The following is an 18,553-nucleotide window of genomic DNA, read 5'->3' as shown; positions in this document are numbered from 1 at the left end:
GATAAAAAAACTCAAAACAATTAGTTTGCGAGTGGTTCATATTGAACTTACATACCAGTAGCCATAAGTGGCAGTAGAAGCGCCTTATACAAGCGTAAAATCTGCCTAAACCAATGATGACAACATAAAAAGATAAATATTGAAACTTTATTTTCTTCTATTAGTAAGCACATCTGTCTCTCTCTATCCAGGTCTAACTGTAGACGAGGGTAACATCTGATTGGAACCAACAACGGCAACAGAAAAAAAAGATAATAATATTGGAGCTGAATCCAAATCGAACAAGGGCAAAATCTGATCTTGATGTATAATCAAGTTGACCTTCTTGGATCTTGGACCTGAATTCTGATATCTAAATCATATACAAAGCGCAAATTTGACTAGAGTTCAAATTCAGTTTGCTTACCATATCCGACTAAATGGATCTGATCCGCATGCATGTGCTCCTTACTGACATTTGAGAGCTTTGACATCTTTCAGTTTCTCCTCTTCCGCTTGTTAACAAGCCAGGAATTCCTTGCACGCTTTTGCTCCTACTAGCTTTCTTGGCCACATTGATCCAATTGCTTAACTTTTGGCAACTCTTAATACCATTATTGTTATCCTTCCATCTTATCATGTTAAATGCTGGAATGTGCTCATGCTTTGAATAAATCCAGGCAAATTAGTAACATTATGCTCAGGATTAATGAATGGTTCATTCTCATACAAATGTCTACAAGCGTGCGCGCGCGCACACACACACACACACACACACACACACACACATATATATATATATATATATATATAAATAAATAAATATATATATATATATATATGTGTGTGTGTGTGAGAGGGCAACTGACCAGGTTTGCGTCTGGAAAAAAACAGGAAAACTGGTCGTCGCAAACCTAGAAATTCAAGAAACCATATACAAATGCATCAATACAGCTTCCAGCTGCTGCAGCTCCCATGTTCCCAACCTTTTTGAGAACGTAATAGCAAAAACTGTAAAATGGAAAGTACGCTTGATGATTGACCTGGTAGATCTCAAAGTGACTATAACTTTGGTTGCCCTTGAATTTCTATTGATCTTCAATGTTCCCATGCCCCCGAAGATACTTTCTATGTTGCTGGAAGGTATAAAGCCCACGTTTTGCTTCCGTGAGGCGAATTTATGCATGGATTGGACTCAATTCCGCCTTCAATATTGAAAGACTTAGTATTGGTTTCTTCTTGGGTTACCTTGCTTAGGAAGCACACAGATCCAGGTATGAATTACTTCAAGGCAAAAAGTTCCAAGGCGATCTAATCATGATGTCGTTTGTCCCAACTTATTGTGAATAAGCATTGTGAATAAGCATGTTAACAAGAAAGATCAATCTGGCGTTCCCGAGGGCAGGGATGGTAGCTGGCCAGTCTCCATTTTGAATTCTGGATACGTCAACTTTCTACGTTGCTGAGGGGGAAGGGGCACAGACGTGTAAGTTGAAGCGCATTCGTAGCAGCACCCCGAGACACTAAAATCAAACCCTATAATGTAGGGGGATGAGGTGTTGGGTAAGAGCTTCGGCCTTCAGCAGCACGGTGGGTTCGCCTGTTGTTCTCCTGGAAAAGAAAAATCAATATCACCTTTGTGTACTTCATTTTAGTTTCAAAACATATCATTATTTATCATAGGCTCATTAGACAAGTCATGGGTTCATAATGTGTCCGTTAAAAGAGATAATGCCTAGGTAAAGTATCAAAATTAGGGTGGGGTCACAATTTCATTCGGGTTTTGACTTGTATCTTGGGTGTTCAATCTTGGTCCAACATGAAATCTTTTTCATGTATCTATTTAGTAATTTACACTACTATCTCTACACCAGGCCCCGAATGCAGTCTTGAACCATAATGGCGAGGGGAAGGTGGGTAGGGTAGAAGGGCTTAGACAAGAGGCTCTGGCTGCTACTGCTGCCTGGGACCCAACTAAGATACTGCTTTCCCTTGAACAATACATGCGTCGGAATGAAAGACCATTTTTGAAGTTATATGGTTATTAGAAAGACATGCGACCTTTGAGATCTAATCTGTATTCGGTAAGGAGAGACATTCCCTTAGATCTGACATCCAACTTCCAATTGGAAATTTGCTGGGACAATAGACTCCCAATCTTTTATGACAAAAAATTGGGTTTTTGTAGACGGGATGAAAGCAACAGCAGAAATACAGATATCTGGCAGGGTTCACACAGGCACCCAAATCAAATGTGAACCAATACATATATACCGGGGTTGGATGCAGGTGTGGGCAATTGCCCACACTGGCCAACAAAAAATGCTTATTTTCATATTGACACCATAGGGTAATTTCTCTTGTTTACATATTGAACATGAATCATATATAAGGTTGGACCTTTTACATGTAATTAGATGTCGATACGTCTCAGATTCAGAAATTCACCAGATTTGATAATAAAAACCTACCAAAAATCTTTCACGCTTATCTGCTTAGTTAAAACTGAAAGCAGTACAAAAAAGAGCAGGGAATTCACATAGCCAATTGAATTAATGTTATCAAAATTGGAATGAAGCAAAGCACACACACACACACACACACACACAAGAATCAATTAAAGGTAAAAAGTTAGGTGAAAGTGATACATGCCACTCTTGAATGATCCTTCTTTTTCCGCTAAGTACCACTTGTTTTGGAAAGCATTATTGTCTAGCCAGCTGCTTTACAAACTCTTCACCAACCCAACACATGTGAAACGAGTAAAAACCTCCTTGTCAATCAGAAAGAGTCTCCCATCAATTTGGGCCGTTGAAGCAGCAACCATCAGGACCAGCCATTGTTTTCTTCTTCACCTCCACGTTTATCTCAAGGTTTCAGGCTCGCTCACGTAACCCAGGTGCAAGGAGCCGTGAGGGCTGGCGCTAGGCAGCAATCTTCAGTCTCACGACGATGACTCAAGCGGCCGGAGCACGGCAATTACAGAGACCAGGCCGTCGTATCATTATCATCCCTTGTCTTGTCCTGTTCCCAGTATGTGCACAGCCAAACCATAGTTTTCATATCAGCCAATCTCAGCAGGCCATGCATAAAATAATCAAAATTAAACCAAATCGTGAACATCCATTTCGGCAGCGGTAACACAAATTTCTGACTGAGGGGTGCTAACACTTCAAATTCAAATTTTAAAGGGCAACCAACTTGTAAACAAATATAATGTTTTAGAAACAAACCTTATTGAAAGAGAACAAATGAACGATGAACCTTCCTTTGTAAACTACTTTTCTTTAATTTCATCCTTCGTGTTGCTTGACTTCTTGTTTGGTAGGTGCAATTTCCTTGAGTTAGAAACAGAACTTATTGCAAGACAAGAAAATCATTCTTCATCAGCTTGTTAGGAAACAACTTGAAGAAGAACTTCATTTGCACATTTGAAAACAACTTCAACATGAACTTCACAACTGATTCATCAAGATGGCATGCTAGCTTATTCTAGTGGCGAACTGATTTTCTCAGCACAGGATTCTGCGGTTACATAAGAACAAAATAGAATATTTCTAATTTTTGAATTACTGATTGGCTTTGCACCTGTTGATGAGCTAAGGAAAAAGCCAATTGCTTTAAAAGAACCAAATGAAGAAGTTTGAAGGCAGGTAGAAATTTCTAGTTTTGTTATGGCGACATCAATGACGATGTAAGTTGTTAGATTTCGACCTTCTTGTTTTTTCCGCCTTTGCAGATCGATGGAATATGTAAGAGTGAAGGCCAAAGAGCTAGCGTTGTGCGTCTTATTCCTGACTCTGAAGGTTATCTGTACAGTCATGATAGTGATCTTCATAACTTTTTTTTTTTGCCATGGTGGGTACATGCAGTAAAGGGCAAAAATCAGATATGTTGGAGTGGCTTTCACATAGTTCGGCCCTTGTTCATCATAGATCCATGCAAATGTAGATTTGCCTATAGGAGATCAACGAATGATGGCTTTCTATCCTTACATGTGAGGTCTTATATCACATGCATGCATGCAGACACACACACACACTCTTACACCGAAGCCGACAGCTTGTTGGCATAAAGGAATATAACTTATTAGATGTTGATTATTAGATGTAAGACAAAAAAGAACGGGGAATTCACATAGCCAACTGAATATGCCACTATATGCTCGTACGCTCAACATCACGCGCCCATGCTCAACCTCTTGGAACTCTTCCAGCGATAAAAATGAATCGCCTGAAACGCATTCTTCTCAATTATTGGCTCCATTCGCAACATAAGAAAACAAAGAAGAATCCAACTCCAACTTCCCTTCCCCACTTCCCTCCAAAAAAAATAATTTCTAAAGAGAAAAAAATGCTGGAAGAAGTAGCGTGACTTTCACACTGTCAGCGACAAGTTCCTCTAAATCTCACACCGTCTTTTCCTTTCATCAATGGCTTCTAACTTTTAAAGATCAAGCTATTCAATACTTTTCATAATTGTTATGTGAGGAGGAGAAATATTTCATTCTACCACCCAACAAAAGGGCCAAAACCCCATCCTTCCCATCATCTGATCCTCAAGGTACCATGCCTACTTTGAGTATCTCAAGATGACGCTTCAACTTGTATATCGGTGCTTCTTTTTTACACCACATGGAGTTTATGGGTTAAAAATTCAAAATAAAAATTAGCCACCTATCAACCCCTACCCTGTCAATTGCGGCAACCCTATGAAAAATACAATGTTTTCACAATTATACATAATCCAGTTGACCATATATGTATATATATTACAAAAAACATCATTCCAGCCAACTCGAAGCAAGAAAAAGTTGTTGCTCCAATGATTTTTGATATTTACGAGCGTATATAAACACAGGATATATAACTTGAGTAAGCATACGAATGGGGGTGCTCTTCCAGCTGATAAACGAGCCAAACAATGCACGAGGCAATTGACTATGTGTTGGCGAGTTCTACTGAGCCAAATTTGAGCCCAAAGAGGCTTTGGGAGAAACGTTTGGCGTAAAAGCTGGGAAAAAAATTTGGTAGTTTAATTAGGATTTTATTATACAGTACGTGGCATAATCTGACCACGCATCCATAAGAACAAAATATGATATGTGACCAAGTATAATAAAATCGATTTCACGTACGTACATGAATATATATAAGTGTTGTTTTAAGGGGCTCCTAAGCTACACACCCACATCCAGATTTGTCTTTTCCTTATGCTGAATATATATATATATATATATATATATAAAGGGCAGGGGATCCCCAGTGGCTACCCTTGGCATTGCTGGTGGACCAGTTGGGCTGACATCACCTGACGGGCTTGCCGGCGAATGGTTAAGAGAGAGAAAGAAGGGCGGAGGGGGAGAGATTCGAGCCGTCCGATGTAGATCAGAAGGTTTAGGTTTGATGTCTCCTGGCATCCAATAATTTTAGTGTTACCAATCAACTTTTATATATATATATATATATTCGATTTTTCTTAAAAGATAGACCCCTTTTTCAGTGTTACTGTTACCAGCAATTTTCAGTCAGCAGAGTTTCATGGTTTTGGCTGCACACAGAATTGAATCTCTTATTTTTGTATTTGCCCAATCCCCATTTTAGGTGAAAGTGTGGCCATCAAACCATGAAAAATATCAAAAGTACAGGAAAGAGAAAGAGAGAGAGAGAGAGAGAGAGACAGAGGGCGAAATTCTTTTCCATAAAATATAAGGATGGTGACGGTAGATGAACCTTCCCCAAAGCCAATTGGTGACTCTCTCTCTCTCTCTCTCTCTCTCTCTATAGATTGTCCTTATGGTATGCCTCCAGAACCATTCACCTCCTCTCTGCCAGTCTTCCAAAAAAGGGCCTGAATTATTGATCACATACACTGAACTATTGGGTATTTGACATTTTAAATGGCAACAAGAAGTGCCACTTGGTGGGGGTGGGGGGTGTCCCCTTCCTTTCTTTTCAGACAATAGACCAATGAATTCTTGAGAGACAAAAACTTAGCCTTCCTTGTGCCCAATGGACCTAAGATACCTGTAGCGCTGAGGTACTTTATATTAATTGGCACCTTCTCACTAAAAACTGTTGCGTATTGTGGTTTTTCATCCACTTGCAATCAATCCCCACTAGGATACAAACCATCTGATCAGCGCCTCAACTGCAAATAAGCTGCAATTCTCACAAATTACTTTAAACAGAAGCTATTTAACTTCATCTCCCAATCCACAAGACTACCCTTAACTGGCTAGATGGGTAGGCTTAAAAATGTCAAATTCAGGAGATAAAAGACCAAGCAACTGCCAGAAAAAAAGGCCTTTTCGTAAGACAGATACTCCTCTTGATGAACAGTAGAAGTTAACAGAGGGCATTTTTTCAGTTGCGGTAACTGGAATCATATTCTCTTTCTCTGTTCTCCAATCTTGCTTACAAAACATGCTTGTAGACGATCGAAATTGTTTCAGGTTAGAAATTAACTGGTCCCCTTCAATATTTACTTGATAAAGAGAACCGATCTTTCTAGAATTCAGAATTGGGCACAAACTTTTAGAAACATTAGGCCATCTACTATTGAGCAAAATGGTAGATTACATCACGATTACGCAAGGGTGTTGAAATGGACAAAAATATACAGTGTTCTGCCATGGTGTTGGCACACCAGAGACGAAATTGCTCCTTCCTGGTGGCGCTCCACCGTTCGGTGGCGGCCGGAATTTAACGCCAGGTGGCCGGAATCTGAGTTCCCACCAAATAGCAATGACTAGCACTACGGCTCAATGGCGAATTATGGACGCCAAATCATAGCAAATCCTAAAGAATATCCCCAAAATTCCGCCGGAAAGGTACCCTGCTTTGGCAGGCGTGTGCACTCAACCGAAGAACCCCGTTTGGCGCCAGACCGCATTCCGGACGCGGCTCATGTCCCGTCCCTTGAGGGTGCGCCCGACTCCTTCGAAGACGGAGGTCGCCGTGCTCCGGCTCGTCGTGCTGTGGCGTGCCAGGTACTCGTGGGGCGGGACCCATTCCCCTTCATTGTCGGACGGCGAGAACCCTACGTCGTATTCCGGCGACGAGTCCGTGGAGGTGCCCTGGAGGATCTTGGACCAATCCGGCACGTTTACTGGCGCTGAGTGACGCACCATGGTGGTTGGAGGATCCTCCGGCGGCCGGAGATGTATGATCCTTGCGGCGGCTGCAGGTTTTCCGCCTCCGGCTGGTTCTTCGAACACCAATGACAGCCCGCCGACACGGCGACTACCTTCGGACGAGGAAGGCCACCTCCGGTTCCCGGTGCTAGCGGCGGCAGCAGCCGCTGGCTGTCGTTTGACCTCCTCTTTGGCTGCCGCCGCGTCAATAATCGACGACCAAACGTCGTCCTCTGCAAGCTCAAAAAGGTCTCCGCTATTGCCGCTACCCGCCGGCAGCGTAGCTGCTGGGCAACCGAAGTTTCCGATCAGCCTGTCCCTCCGAGCAGAACCGAATTTCCGACCCATCCCAAGGCTCATTCCAGAAGCTCTGAGCATAGTTTCCGATCACCAAAGCATCTAACTGCCGCGACTAGCTTCGCCGGATCCCGGCCTTCATTCCCACCGCTGGCTCGTCTCCGTCGCCTCCGACCCCTTCTTTATACAGCAGTGCCGGCTTCATCTCATTTCATTTCCGACGCATTTCTCCTCATTTCAATCAAAGGCAAGTCCATTGCCACTGCAGGGCCCACCCCTCTCTGTTCATCCACCAAATTGGGCCCCACTTCACGTGTGCTCAACACGCGTCACGCGGCCATTCGTTGACGCCGGGTCCCACCACAAAGAGGAGGGTGGTGGGCCAGGGTTTGAGGGTGGGGCAGTTCTGTCATTTCCAATCATTGCATGGAATAAAACTCCCTCCTTGGTTTGCTTGGGATTATGATTAAGCCAATTGCAATTAAGAAATGGTTGGAAGACAAAGAGGGAGCATCATCATTAAGGCATTTAATTAATTAAGAGCCAATTGCACATGCACACATTCGAAGTTGTCAGATGAATATTTTTTTTTATTGAAAACATTATAAATTGTTATTAACATCAAATCAAACACTGCATACTAAATAGAATTTAATTTTTAGTTATCCAACAATATTTAATATTAAACAATTTTTTTGCAAACAAGAGCGATCTTACTACACTTGAGGTACACTTGAGGCACAAAAGATACATGTTTACAAATATATATATAGTTTTCATTTTATTTGAGAAAACTATTTTTTTAAAGTTAAGAGACTTAGTCACTTGTAGGAAGGGGCGAAGCCAAGGTAGGGTTTGCTTGGATTGTCAACCTATCTCAAGTTTTTTTTTTTTTAAAAAATTTACTTGTTTTATATAAAATTTTTAGAAAATGATATTTCGGCTTTAGTCAAAATGTAAAACTTTAATTCGAAAAATTTATGGTTTTGCCCTGTTTGTTAAAACATTAAAATCTAAAAATTTATGACATGCACAGGTAAAAAAGCAAACGTATTGACACCTATAAAACTTGAAATGATCGCCTATCCATACAAACCTAATAGTTTAAACTCATTGAACATACTTTCTACTTGGCCATTTTCGTATAAAGGGTTAAATATATATATATATATATATATATATATATATATATATATATATGTCAACAATATCTACGACAGTTGATGAAGAAGAAAAAAGTAGATAGGATAGCCTGCATTGATGAAAGTGTCCTTGGGTCTCCATGAGACCCACATGCAAGGATCGATGTGACATAATTTTAATGCTAATTAAATCAAACCACGTACAAACACTCGATAAGAAGATTACTAATTTTTTTTTCCCACATCAACTACCCTTTTCTTTGCGTTTTCTTCCTAGAAAGATGACTTCACCTGCAGTAAATATTTTGCGCAGAATAATTTTCTGAAACAAACTTGGTCAATGTTCGAGCATGTCTAAAGGTGTAGGAGTGCATTAATTTTGGAGCAATGATTTATGAATGCATTGATTTTACAATTTCTATAAGAATTTGTAGCTACATATGTAGCCATGTTATTGTATTAAATAAATATGAAAATGTCAAAGGTTTCTTTTCCTACAGTAGACTGCCTGCTTATCTTGCTTTCTGTCAAACTTAATTTTCTTACCTATTTTTGGACAAAAATTAAAATCAATAAGGGCAATTTAATCTTTCTTTCATTTTGCACAAAAGTGTCATCTTTTGGGAACAATGAAAGTGGGTATGCATATGTAATTAACAAAAATTGAGGTCCGTTTACGAGGCTGATTGATTAGATGGCTTCATCGAATTATTTAAATGAGAAAGTTGACAAGTAGGAGAGTCAAGGACTTTTGGATTGAGAGGTGCTCGAGTCACCAGCCCAGATCTGATGTGGGCACATGTAATTTTTAAATATAATGTCATGAAAGCTTACATATAATGACATACTTGCATTCTTTGTTGCGCGGGTTCAACTCACCGGCTAGTAGGCGGTTGGTCCCTGGTTCGGGTGGGATGAGCGGTCTCTTGTGTCAATGAAGAGGAAATGGAAATGATGCATCAGCGCCAAACACCAACTCAAACACGAATACAACTTTCAACCCCAAATTAGGGAAGGGAAGGGAAGGAGGAGGTCGTCTTAAAAACGATGGAATGACATTGTTGCCGGCCTATTGTGGAGGCATAGCTTGGGCCAAGCCCGTAGAAGATATGCAGAGATTCAATCTGAAGCTTGGAAAGTATTGGCCAAGTAGAAGATATGCCCAGCTTAGGCATAGCTTGGAAAGTATATGAGATTCAATCTATCATGGTCATCAGTCCTTTTGAAATTGCAAGTCTGTCGTTGAGGAATCAAATGAGTTTCTGGTAGTGTTTAGTGGCACAATGGGTGCACGTGGGTTAGAGGCAATTTTCCCAGTGAATGCATATGTTGCGTTTCACAACCACCTAGAGTCACATGGGGGTGAGCAAGTGAATGCTCATTGTCGAGTAGGGTGATGGTCGGCCGCCTTACTTAATGACATTTAGTCGTCAACTAGCTTTGACTGAGGACTTCCTCCCCAGGAAAGTCTACCCCCCCAGATTTCATATGAAAGTAGATATACACATGGAGGAATGCCGAAATTCTGACAGGGCCTCATGACCACGGTTTGCCGATGGTTTACAATGGAATAAACCTGGGTGATAGTGTGCCGAGTGCTTTGCACTTCTCGTCTAGTCTACAGTCCTTAAAAGATCGATGAACGCTTCCACTAACTAGTGAGAGAGTCGGACTGGCCGAAGGCTTTGGGGAAACTTTCGGCGCCGCGCGGGCCGGATAAGGCTTGAAAAAGTCGGCCCTTGATAGAGATGATCCTCTTACTTACTCTTAATCCCATACTTATTTTTTCTAAAGTTGGTGTGTCCTTACCGGTATTATTATATCCATCTTCCAAACAAACCCATGCCAATGTGACTTAATATAAAGGACATGTCATCTATGAAAAAAATTGAGAAAAAATCTGCCATATGATCTATACGACCAAGCTAAAACGCAACCAGCTTATACATGCTTGACCAACTTCCCAGTTATCAAACCCCAATCTATGAAATTCTTGATTTTTTACTTATGGATTACATGTTTTATGATACATCTTTCCTTAGATTTTTTAGATTCCCAAACTATATATTGGAAAATTTATAAATCAAGAGCTTGGTTGGCAGCCAAATTAAAAATGCAACCGAACCAGACTACTAAAATAATATTGTAATACATGCAACTATGACATTATTGTAGGCGTTGGTATTGTGGCTGATGCTACCTATGCTCTTGTTTCTTTAGGTCAATTATCATCCAATAAAATAATGTACTCTCTGTTGCAATATATATATATATATATACATATATATATATATATATATAAAATAATGTATATCACACACCATGAAACCAACATTATGAGGGCCAATCATGGTGAGCTTGAGGTGTACCTTCCAACCAACCACCTACCTCCCCTAGCCCTAGGGGAATTCCCTTAAAGAAAGAAATCTACAATCCTGCAAGTGAAATACTGAAAAATAAGTAAGAGAGAGTGTGTAGAAGTGTGCCAACATTTGATTCCTTGTGAGTCTCTCACCTGCTACACCTAAGTTGCATCAGTTCAATCAACTTTTTTTTTGCAAATTAAGTATGGGATAAATTATTGTGACCAATCAGATGCTGACACCTGTCTAATTTGCAGCAGAATTAAATAATTAATTGATACCTCATATAAAGTTCGATCCCAACGTGCCGTTGGCCAATAATCTTTAAAGCCATTGCTTCCTATCGGATCCGATAAAAATATGTAAGGATTTGGTGAGGAAAGAGAAGTCAAGGCTACTCTTTTTTTCCCCTTGTCGTCAGGTCTGCAGCAAGATTGGCTTGCAGAGAGAGTTGATGCTCATGAGAATCTAACCAATGACTGACCTTCTACGGGTCAACGGTTCGACCAGCTATGCACACCAACCAATATGTGGCTCGGCCTCTGGACCAAAGTCGAAAACTGATACGGTTTTGTACAACATAAGTCCTCTTCCTTTCATTGTTTTCTTCACACCAATGTTCAATTTAAGCATGGGCACCTACCACATATATGATGCTTCATTAAGTGCCTCTTGATCAGTTGGAGACAGCGATTTAGCACATCACTTGATCTAGTCCCTGAAGTTTGTATCATTTGATGATATTGCCATGTGAATCGCTATAATCATGCAATCACAAGACAAAACTACCTTCCCCCTCTCCTCTAAACTAGAGATCACATCATACAGCTACTAAGGGGCGAAATGCCCGGCAAAGCGAGATATAGACCATGTGGGCTGTCGCCCACATTGGCCTGTAGGTTTAATTTCAATGAGGAGTGGACTTGGGTCCAGCCATAGGAGTTGCTCCCAAGACTCAAGTTTGCTTGTTGTATGCCCCTCCCCCTGAAATTTTTGGCTCTGCCACCAGCAGAACCATCTCACTTTGTATTAGTAGCCCTTCATTATTTTCATCAGGACAATCTCATAAAGGACCATTATAATTGGGGCAGAGCCAGAGGGTTCTATAGGGGCCATGAGTTTTGGAAAAAAAAAATTACCATAGAAAATTTGACAAAATTTTCACTTGGCCCCAGTGAAAATTCTGGATAGCATGCTCCTTGTTACAATTTAAATGTGTACATTTATGTTAACTAAAATAAATAATTAGGTTACCTTGATGACATTAAGGGTCCGTTTGACAAATAAAATAGTATGTAACTGTTATGTGAATATGGCTTAAAGATTGAGACATATTCATGATGCACCTTAAAAAATATTTTATAAATCTGTCTCAACTTTTGGGACAGATTAATGAAACTGTTACATGTTGTTCCATTTACCAAATGGGCCCTAAGGACCCAAAAGTTGAGGCAGATTTGTACAATACTTTTTCAAGGTGTTTCATGAAATTGCCCCAACTTTGGGTCATATTCATGGAGCGGTTACATATTGTTTCATTTGCCAAACGTACCCTTGGTAGCATGGACACTATACGAGTAAATTCCAAAGATCGAGTTAGGTTTATGAATAGTGTTTCATGAATCCAACCCAATCTTTGAAACTGATTCTTGGGATACTCCCAAAATGACCCGAGCCCTATTTGCAGATCTGAACCAAAAATATTGAACTCAGATGATTTTACTTTAGGCATTTTGTTTACATGCATGAATGTAGCCATATGAACACCTGAGCCCCATGACATGGACGCATGCACATGCATGTGGATTTAGATGTTGGGGTTGGGTGATGCACATAATGTGTGGTGTTTGTTTCAACTTGAAAAAAATAAAAAAAGTGAATGTTACAAAATGACCCTATTTGAGACATGCACCTTTTTTGAGTTTTTTTGGACATTTTTGAATGTTACAAAATGACCCTATTTGAGACATGCACCTTTTTTGAGTTTTTTTGGACATTTTTTGAATCATATATATATATATATATATATATATATATAAAAGCCCAACCGCTAGTTGCATGCACGTCAGCACAAAGACACACAGGCATAGAGATGCAAACATCCACACGCCCACACATATGGCGAAAAATCTCTCAAAAAAAGAAAGATAAATCTAAGAATCACAATTTTGGGTGCATTTTCTCAGCTTGTATGTTTATAAGCGAGGCAGAGCCACACACGGGCTGGTGTGGGAAAGTGCCTACACCAGGCCCTTCAATGTTTCCTTGCTTTTACATTGATATTTTCAATTATTTGTTTTTTTATATACGTAATGGCCCTTTGAATATAGTAATATGTGAATGAGTGCTCCTTCCAAACATATTGTGTAGCTTTGCCACTGTCTAAGCCGTTTGGTTCCATTGAGTTTTTAATAGTAATTGTATGAGGGCTATGTTTTGAACAAGGATGGCAGAGCGAGGATTTTTTCTTTTTTAGCAGTGCTCATTTATGGATTTTTTTATATGAAAAAATCACTCATATTAATATGAAAAAATAAAGAAACATTCAAGGGGTGCGTGTAGGCCCCCCACTGCAGTGTTTTTTCCTTTATATTGGTAGGGCAACTTGTGAATGTGACCAAGATTGAGGTGACAACCCAACTTAGAAAGCTAGAGTCCTGTCACATCCATCTCTGTCAAGTTACATCACTCTCTGCAGCCCAAAGAACTTCAAGGGTTTTATTAATTATCAAAGTCTTATCATATTCCCCTCTGTAGAGAAGGAAAAGAGAAGAGGTTATCCCTAGTTCTCTTGTCATCAACTTCAGATATCACAAATCCAAAAGCATCAATCGTTCTCCATCAACTTTGATTCAAGTGTATTTGGATAAAGAAGTTATTAAGTACGTGCCTCATTATGAACCGTGGACGCCATTGTATGCGGCTGGCTTATTGGTTACTCTTCTACATCAGTTACGTGTGAGGTACTCTGAAGACTAATCGGTGAGATAACTTGTCTCGATTATCAGACCAAGAATTAATTTTCTAAGCCCCACCGCACGCGCTTTCGAGCTTGTTGTTAGCTGAGGCAAATTATTGGAGGACCCATGGACACATTAGAATGAACAACTTTTGTTGGTTTCAATCATGAGATTCTTACAATTTTATGAATGATTGATCTAGAAAAGCCGCGGCGCTCGACAAAACCCCATTTGTTTGTGATTGTGAGCGCCACCGAGTTCTCTTTAATCTGATTTTACAGGCAAAAACTACAAAAGTTGATGGAGGATTGAGAGTTCGAATGACATGATAGGTTCCCCTTTACCACTTGAGAGTGCGCCAAACACCTTATTAACCCCATACAGGAGACTGCATGAGGGGTGTTTTGGTCTTTTAAATTGACGTCGCATCCGAGGCAATATAAGGGGTGGTTTGGTATTTTAGAAACTATATTTTTACATTTTTTATTTGTCCTTAATTAGGAGGTCCTTCTCTGTTCAAAACAAGGATTACTAGTGTTCTCTGGAGTTGTGTTCGTTTAGGAATGGCACAGGCGTCCCTGAACTTAGGTTGCGTTTGATAGCCTCTGATCTTAAATCCGAAACTGCATAAAAAGGTAAATTTTGAGAGATTCTCAGTTTGTTTTGGATTTGAAATCCATAAAACCATGATTTTTTAGCTTTTAGGTTCGATGGGGAGAGGTCTGAACTTAAATCCATGAATTTAAAATCCTAGAGATCTCAGATCACCATGGATCTAAGGCGAAACAAACACAGCCTTATAGAATTTTAAAATTTATGCTGGTTCTATTAATTGGCTTACTACAGTCAGAGCGGATGTTAATGTTTCTTAAAAAATTGGATGCATGTTTGTTACTAATTGTATTGAGTTCAATCTGTCCCCTTGAAATGAATTTACTCATTTTATATCAAAAATTAATTTTTTTTTTTACCCAGTAGGCTCTTTTAGATTTTCTCTCAAAATTTGGATTCCTTTGTATTTTCGTGTTACGAAGATAAGCCTTCTTCGAACCTCTTTTTTCTTTAATCCTCCAGTTTCCCTCACCAATATAAGGTCAAAGTTTAAGTTATTGCCGTGGTGGATAAAGATATATAATTGTGCCTTTGGAATTATGAATTTGATCTGCATAGTTTATTTAATAAAAAGATATGTTTGTTGAAGAACTTCTATTGCAAAACTACCAGGAGAAAGATTTTGCTACCACTATTCCAGAGAGTGAATATAATCGGAAGAACGGAAAAAGAAAGCAACAAAGGAAAACAACAAAATGAAAATGCAAAACCTAGAAGACAATCTCAACTTCTCCTATCCTATGAGGTCGATCATGGTCGATCATTCCATAATCGAGCCAGGATTTTTCGGCTGGAGGACACTTGAGTCATAGGCTTGCATCTGATGTGGGTACTCTATGTAAATTTTGAGTCATTTTACAGTGTGATTGCGAGCGTTTTAATGAATATTTTCATGTGCTCATGCACAGTAGGCCCCATGTGTCTCTACTAGGGATGTCAACAGGTCGGATTCAAATGGGATATACCCTTAATCTTCAGTTTTCTGTTGAGGTCTATCCCGTAAAGGTACTCAAATTGGCTCAATGATCGACTTTTAGGTTTTGTCGTAAACTTAATTGGTTACTTTTAATTACGTAAATCAATAGTTCAAACCGCACGCAAAGGTAGTGCATTTCCCAATGATATAGCACATGTTAGATTCGAATTTCAACTCGAATATCAATAAAGAAAAGCTATATTCAAATCTGAATCTGAAATCCAATTTACAATTGGAATCCGATTTTTATATTTATTTTCAAATCTGAATCTGAATTTTGAACAGAATTTGCCAATTTTCAAAATATACGAGCATTAGATGTAAGATATTTGTTTAAAAATAAATATGATCTAAATCCATATCCAAATCCGAACAAATGTCATTTTTTAAATCCTAATCCAATCTGATCTGATTTCCTAATCGGATATTAATTTTTTTTTCCATAACTGATTTTTTCAGATTGGTTGGGTCGGATTTCTGATTAAAATAAGATATATTGATGTCTCTAATCTTTGCCACTGGTGACACCATTACTTCCAACATATCCCCATACCTCATCTTAAATGCTTACAATACAAGCAAACTTCTGGTTATCTTGGCTGATAAATTGTATGGCCAAATCCATGTCAGTCAAGGATGGTCAAGGATCAGGCTTGATTTCAGTATCCACCCACAACCCAATTTTCTTCTTCCTCTCTACTCTTCAATAAACATTTACCACCACATGCTTTACATCATTTTGTAATATTGCCTGCTTCAACCCTCAAATGTTGCTTCATTCCTTCCCATGCAGGGGTTTGTTCTGGTGCATGTTGGAGAACATGCATTAAAGAGTCCAACAGTTGTGTCCCTTTGTCTCGGCACCTTGTCAACATGCATCTCTTCGTCTTCGCACCCATTCAAAGTGACCCTTGATTTCTAATTTATACCACATGATGAAGCCCGACCACCAACTTTATGCCTATCGGGTACTTGGCTCGATGTCCTCTCATATTTGAAACCCTTAATATTTCATATTTTAATCTCAAAACCTTTAACAATGTGCTAAGTGTTTCTAGGGGTGCCATCGACAAGGCATGAAGGGTTTCTAAGGAAGTCATCGCAATACATGAGGAGTTTTTAAGCGAGCCTATTGCTAGTGTCACATGCCAAGAAATATATATATAATCGGGTCGAGTCGAGCCCCCAGTACCTAATTCCAGCCAGCCTAGGTGTCAAATGACCAGGCCAAGCCCGGTAGATCACCGGTCAGTACCTAACTACCCATCTGGTACCCGGCTTGTTGCACACCCTTAGTGGTGGTTATCAAGAGTATTGATATCTCACAGTTCTCCTAAGAACCACATATATGCAAGGGTCGTTGGCAGAGTTCCACATACAAGTTAAAATATATAATTTGATTTGATTTCCTTGTTCCTTCATTTTGCTTTTAGAATGTCAAGTTATGCTAAGATGCGATTTGAGGCTACAACGAGAATAAAGGCATGGATAGAGACCTTGATCGTATTCTTTGAGAATGCCAATGCATGGCACCAGAAATGTTCTTATCAATAATTTAAACATCTAGTCGTGATGCCACAGATGCTTTCTTCCTTCCATTAGACTCTGTATCATTCTTTGTTATCCAATAATATCTCCATAACAAGCAATCATGGAGCAATAATTTTTTTTTTTTCATGGGGCACTTATAAATATATGGTTAACAAATTTTTAATTGACCATGAGAAAGTGATCCAGATCTAGTAAGGTTACCCCATGTAATTGGACCCAAATTCACCTAAGTTTCAACACTGAATTAAACTATTAGAGAATGCACCCAATGGAAACCCCACCTGTCTATGAACCTGATAATAAGGCATTTAAAGTTTATTTACAACCTACTAATGTTCATCAAGTTGAGGGATTTCTAGATTTTGGGGACACATTAAACCTTTAGCAGAAAGAGAGTGAGATAAAGATTTCAGGCATAGCAAGAGACAAAAATTACTTCTTCTTTTTTGTTGAAAAATATCCCACCTATTGGTGTTTGACGATATGAACATTAATACAATTGAGGCAGACTCATGAAATGCTACAACAATGTTTTATGAATTTGAGACAAATTAATTGGCCACTGTGTTAGTGTTTCACTGTCTAATGACCTCTTGTATTGAGTCAATTTGAAGCATAACAATAGCAGTGAAAATTAAGTACTAGCTAATTGTTCATATTGGACCTCCAGGAGCATTCCATAACCATTAAAAATGTTTTAGACTGTAACGGCTGAAATTTCATCTATTTGCCCATCCTGAAACTAAAAAAAATAAAATTCCCCTTATTTTGTTCTCCTAAAGGCAATAGGAGTGAGGAAAATGATAGAGTAAGACTTTTTGTTGACGACTCTTAAGTAGGCCTGGGCATTTGGCTGGCCCAGCCTAAACATGATTGCTAGACGCAAGGAGCGACAGTCTGACGTAGAGGTGTAGCTAACTGGTGTGAGTAGTTGCCAATGCCAATCTCTTGAAAGTTCTTTATTTTTATATATGAACCTTAAATATTTATCTATATATATATATATATATATATATATATATATATATATATATATATATATATATAAGTGTCCCACCAGATTTGAGTATCATCCCACCGCCCAAAACGAGGCCCGAAGCCCCCCATTTCCACCTTCGGGTTTTTGAGCTGCATCGGTATCAGCGATAACAATGGTGCACCATTCAACTTGAATGTTGCACACTACCATCTTAAGATACATGAACATAACGCCCACCAGAATCGAACTAGTGATTTGTCTTTATACAAACCCTATCTTGACCAGCTTCGCTATGCCCCTTGAAGCCCCGACAACGGTGACAAACCATTTTGACTACCCAAGTCAGGCCCATTATTTTGTTGGGCTGTGTCAAGGTCCACATAAGAAAGCCCGTTGGGTCTGCTACAATACCTGGGTCGAACCTGTGCCTAGCCAGGTGCTGGGTACTTGATGGCGGCCAGACCCGGTGCCGAGGCTTACAAAGGGGTTTATCTATAATTTCTCAATACTTAATGAAAATGGTATTTGGAGGATGTAATATTAATTTTTTTTGTCAGAT

General features: G+C 39.4%; 1 protein-coding gene across 1 annotated transcript; it reads right to left on the bottom strand.

Annotated features, from left to right (window-relative positions):
- Positions 1-6,513: 6,513 nt before the first annotated feature.
- On the bottom strand, positions 6,514-7,605 carry LOC116263795 (uncharacterized). Its single transcript, XM_031643574.2, has one exon. It carries the CDS (start codon positions 7,490-7,492, stop codon positions 6,839-6,841), a length of 654 nt encoding a protein of 217 aa, XP_031499434.1. The 5' UTR covers positions 7,493-7,605; the 3' UTR covers positions 6,514-6,838.
- Positions 7,606-18,553: the final 10,948 nt, after the last annotated feature.

Source organism: Nymphaea colorata, chromosome 11 (assembly GCF_008831285.2).
Source record: "Nymphaea colorata isolate Beijing-Zhang1983 chromosome 11, ASM883128v2, whole genome shotgun sequence".
Lineage (NCBI taxonomy): Eukaryota > Viridiplantae > Streptophyta > Magnoliopsida > Nymphaeales > Nymphaeaceae > Nymphaea > Nymphaea colorata.
Note: the sequence above shows the minus strand (reverse complement) of the source record. Positions and strands in the feature narration are given on the sequence as shown.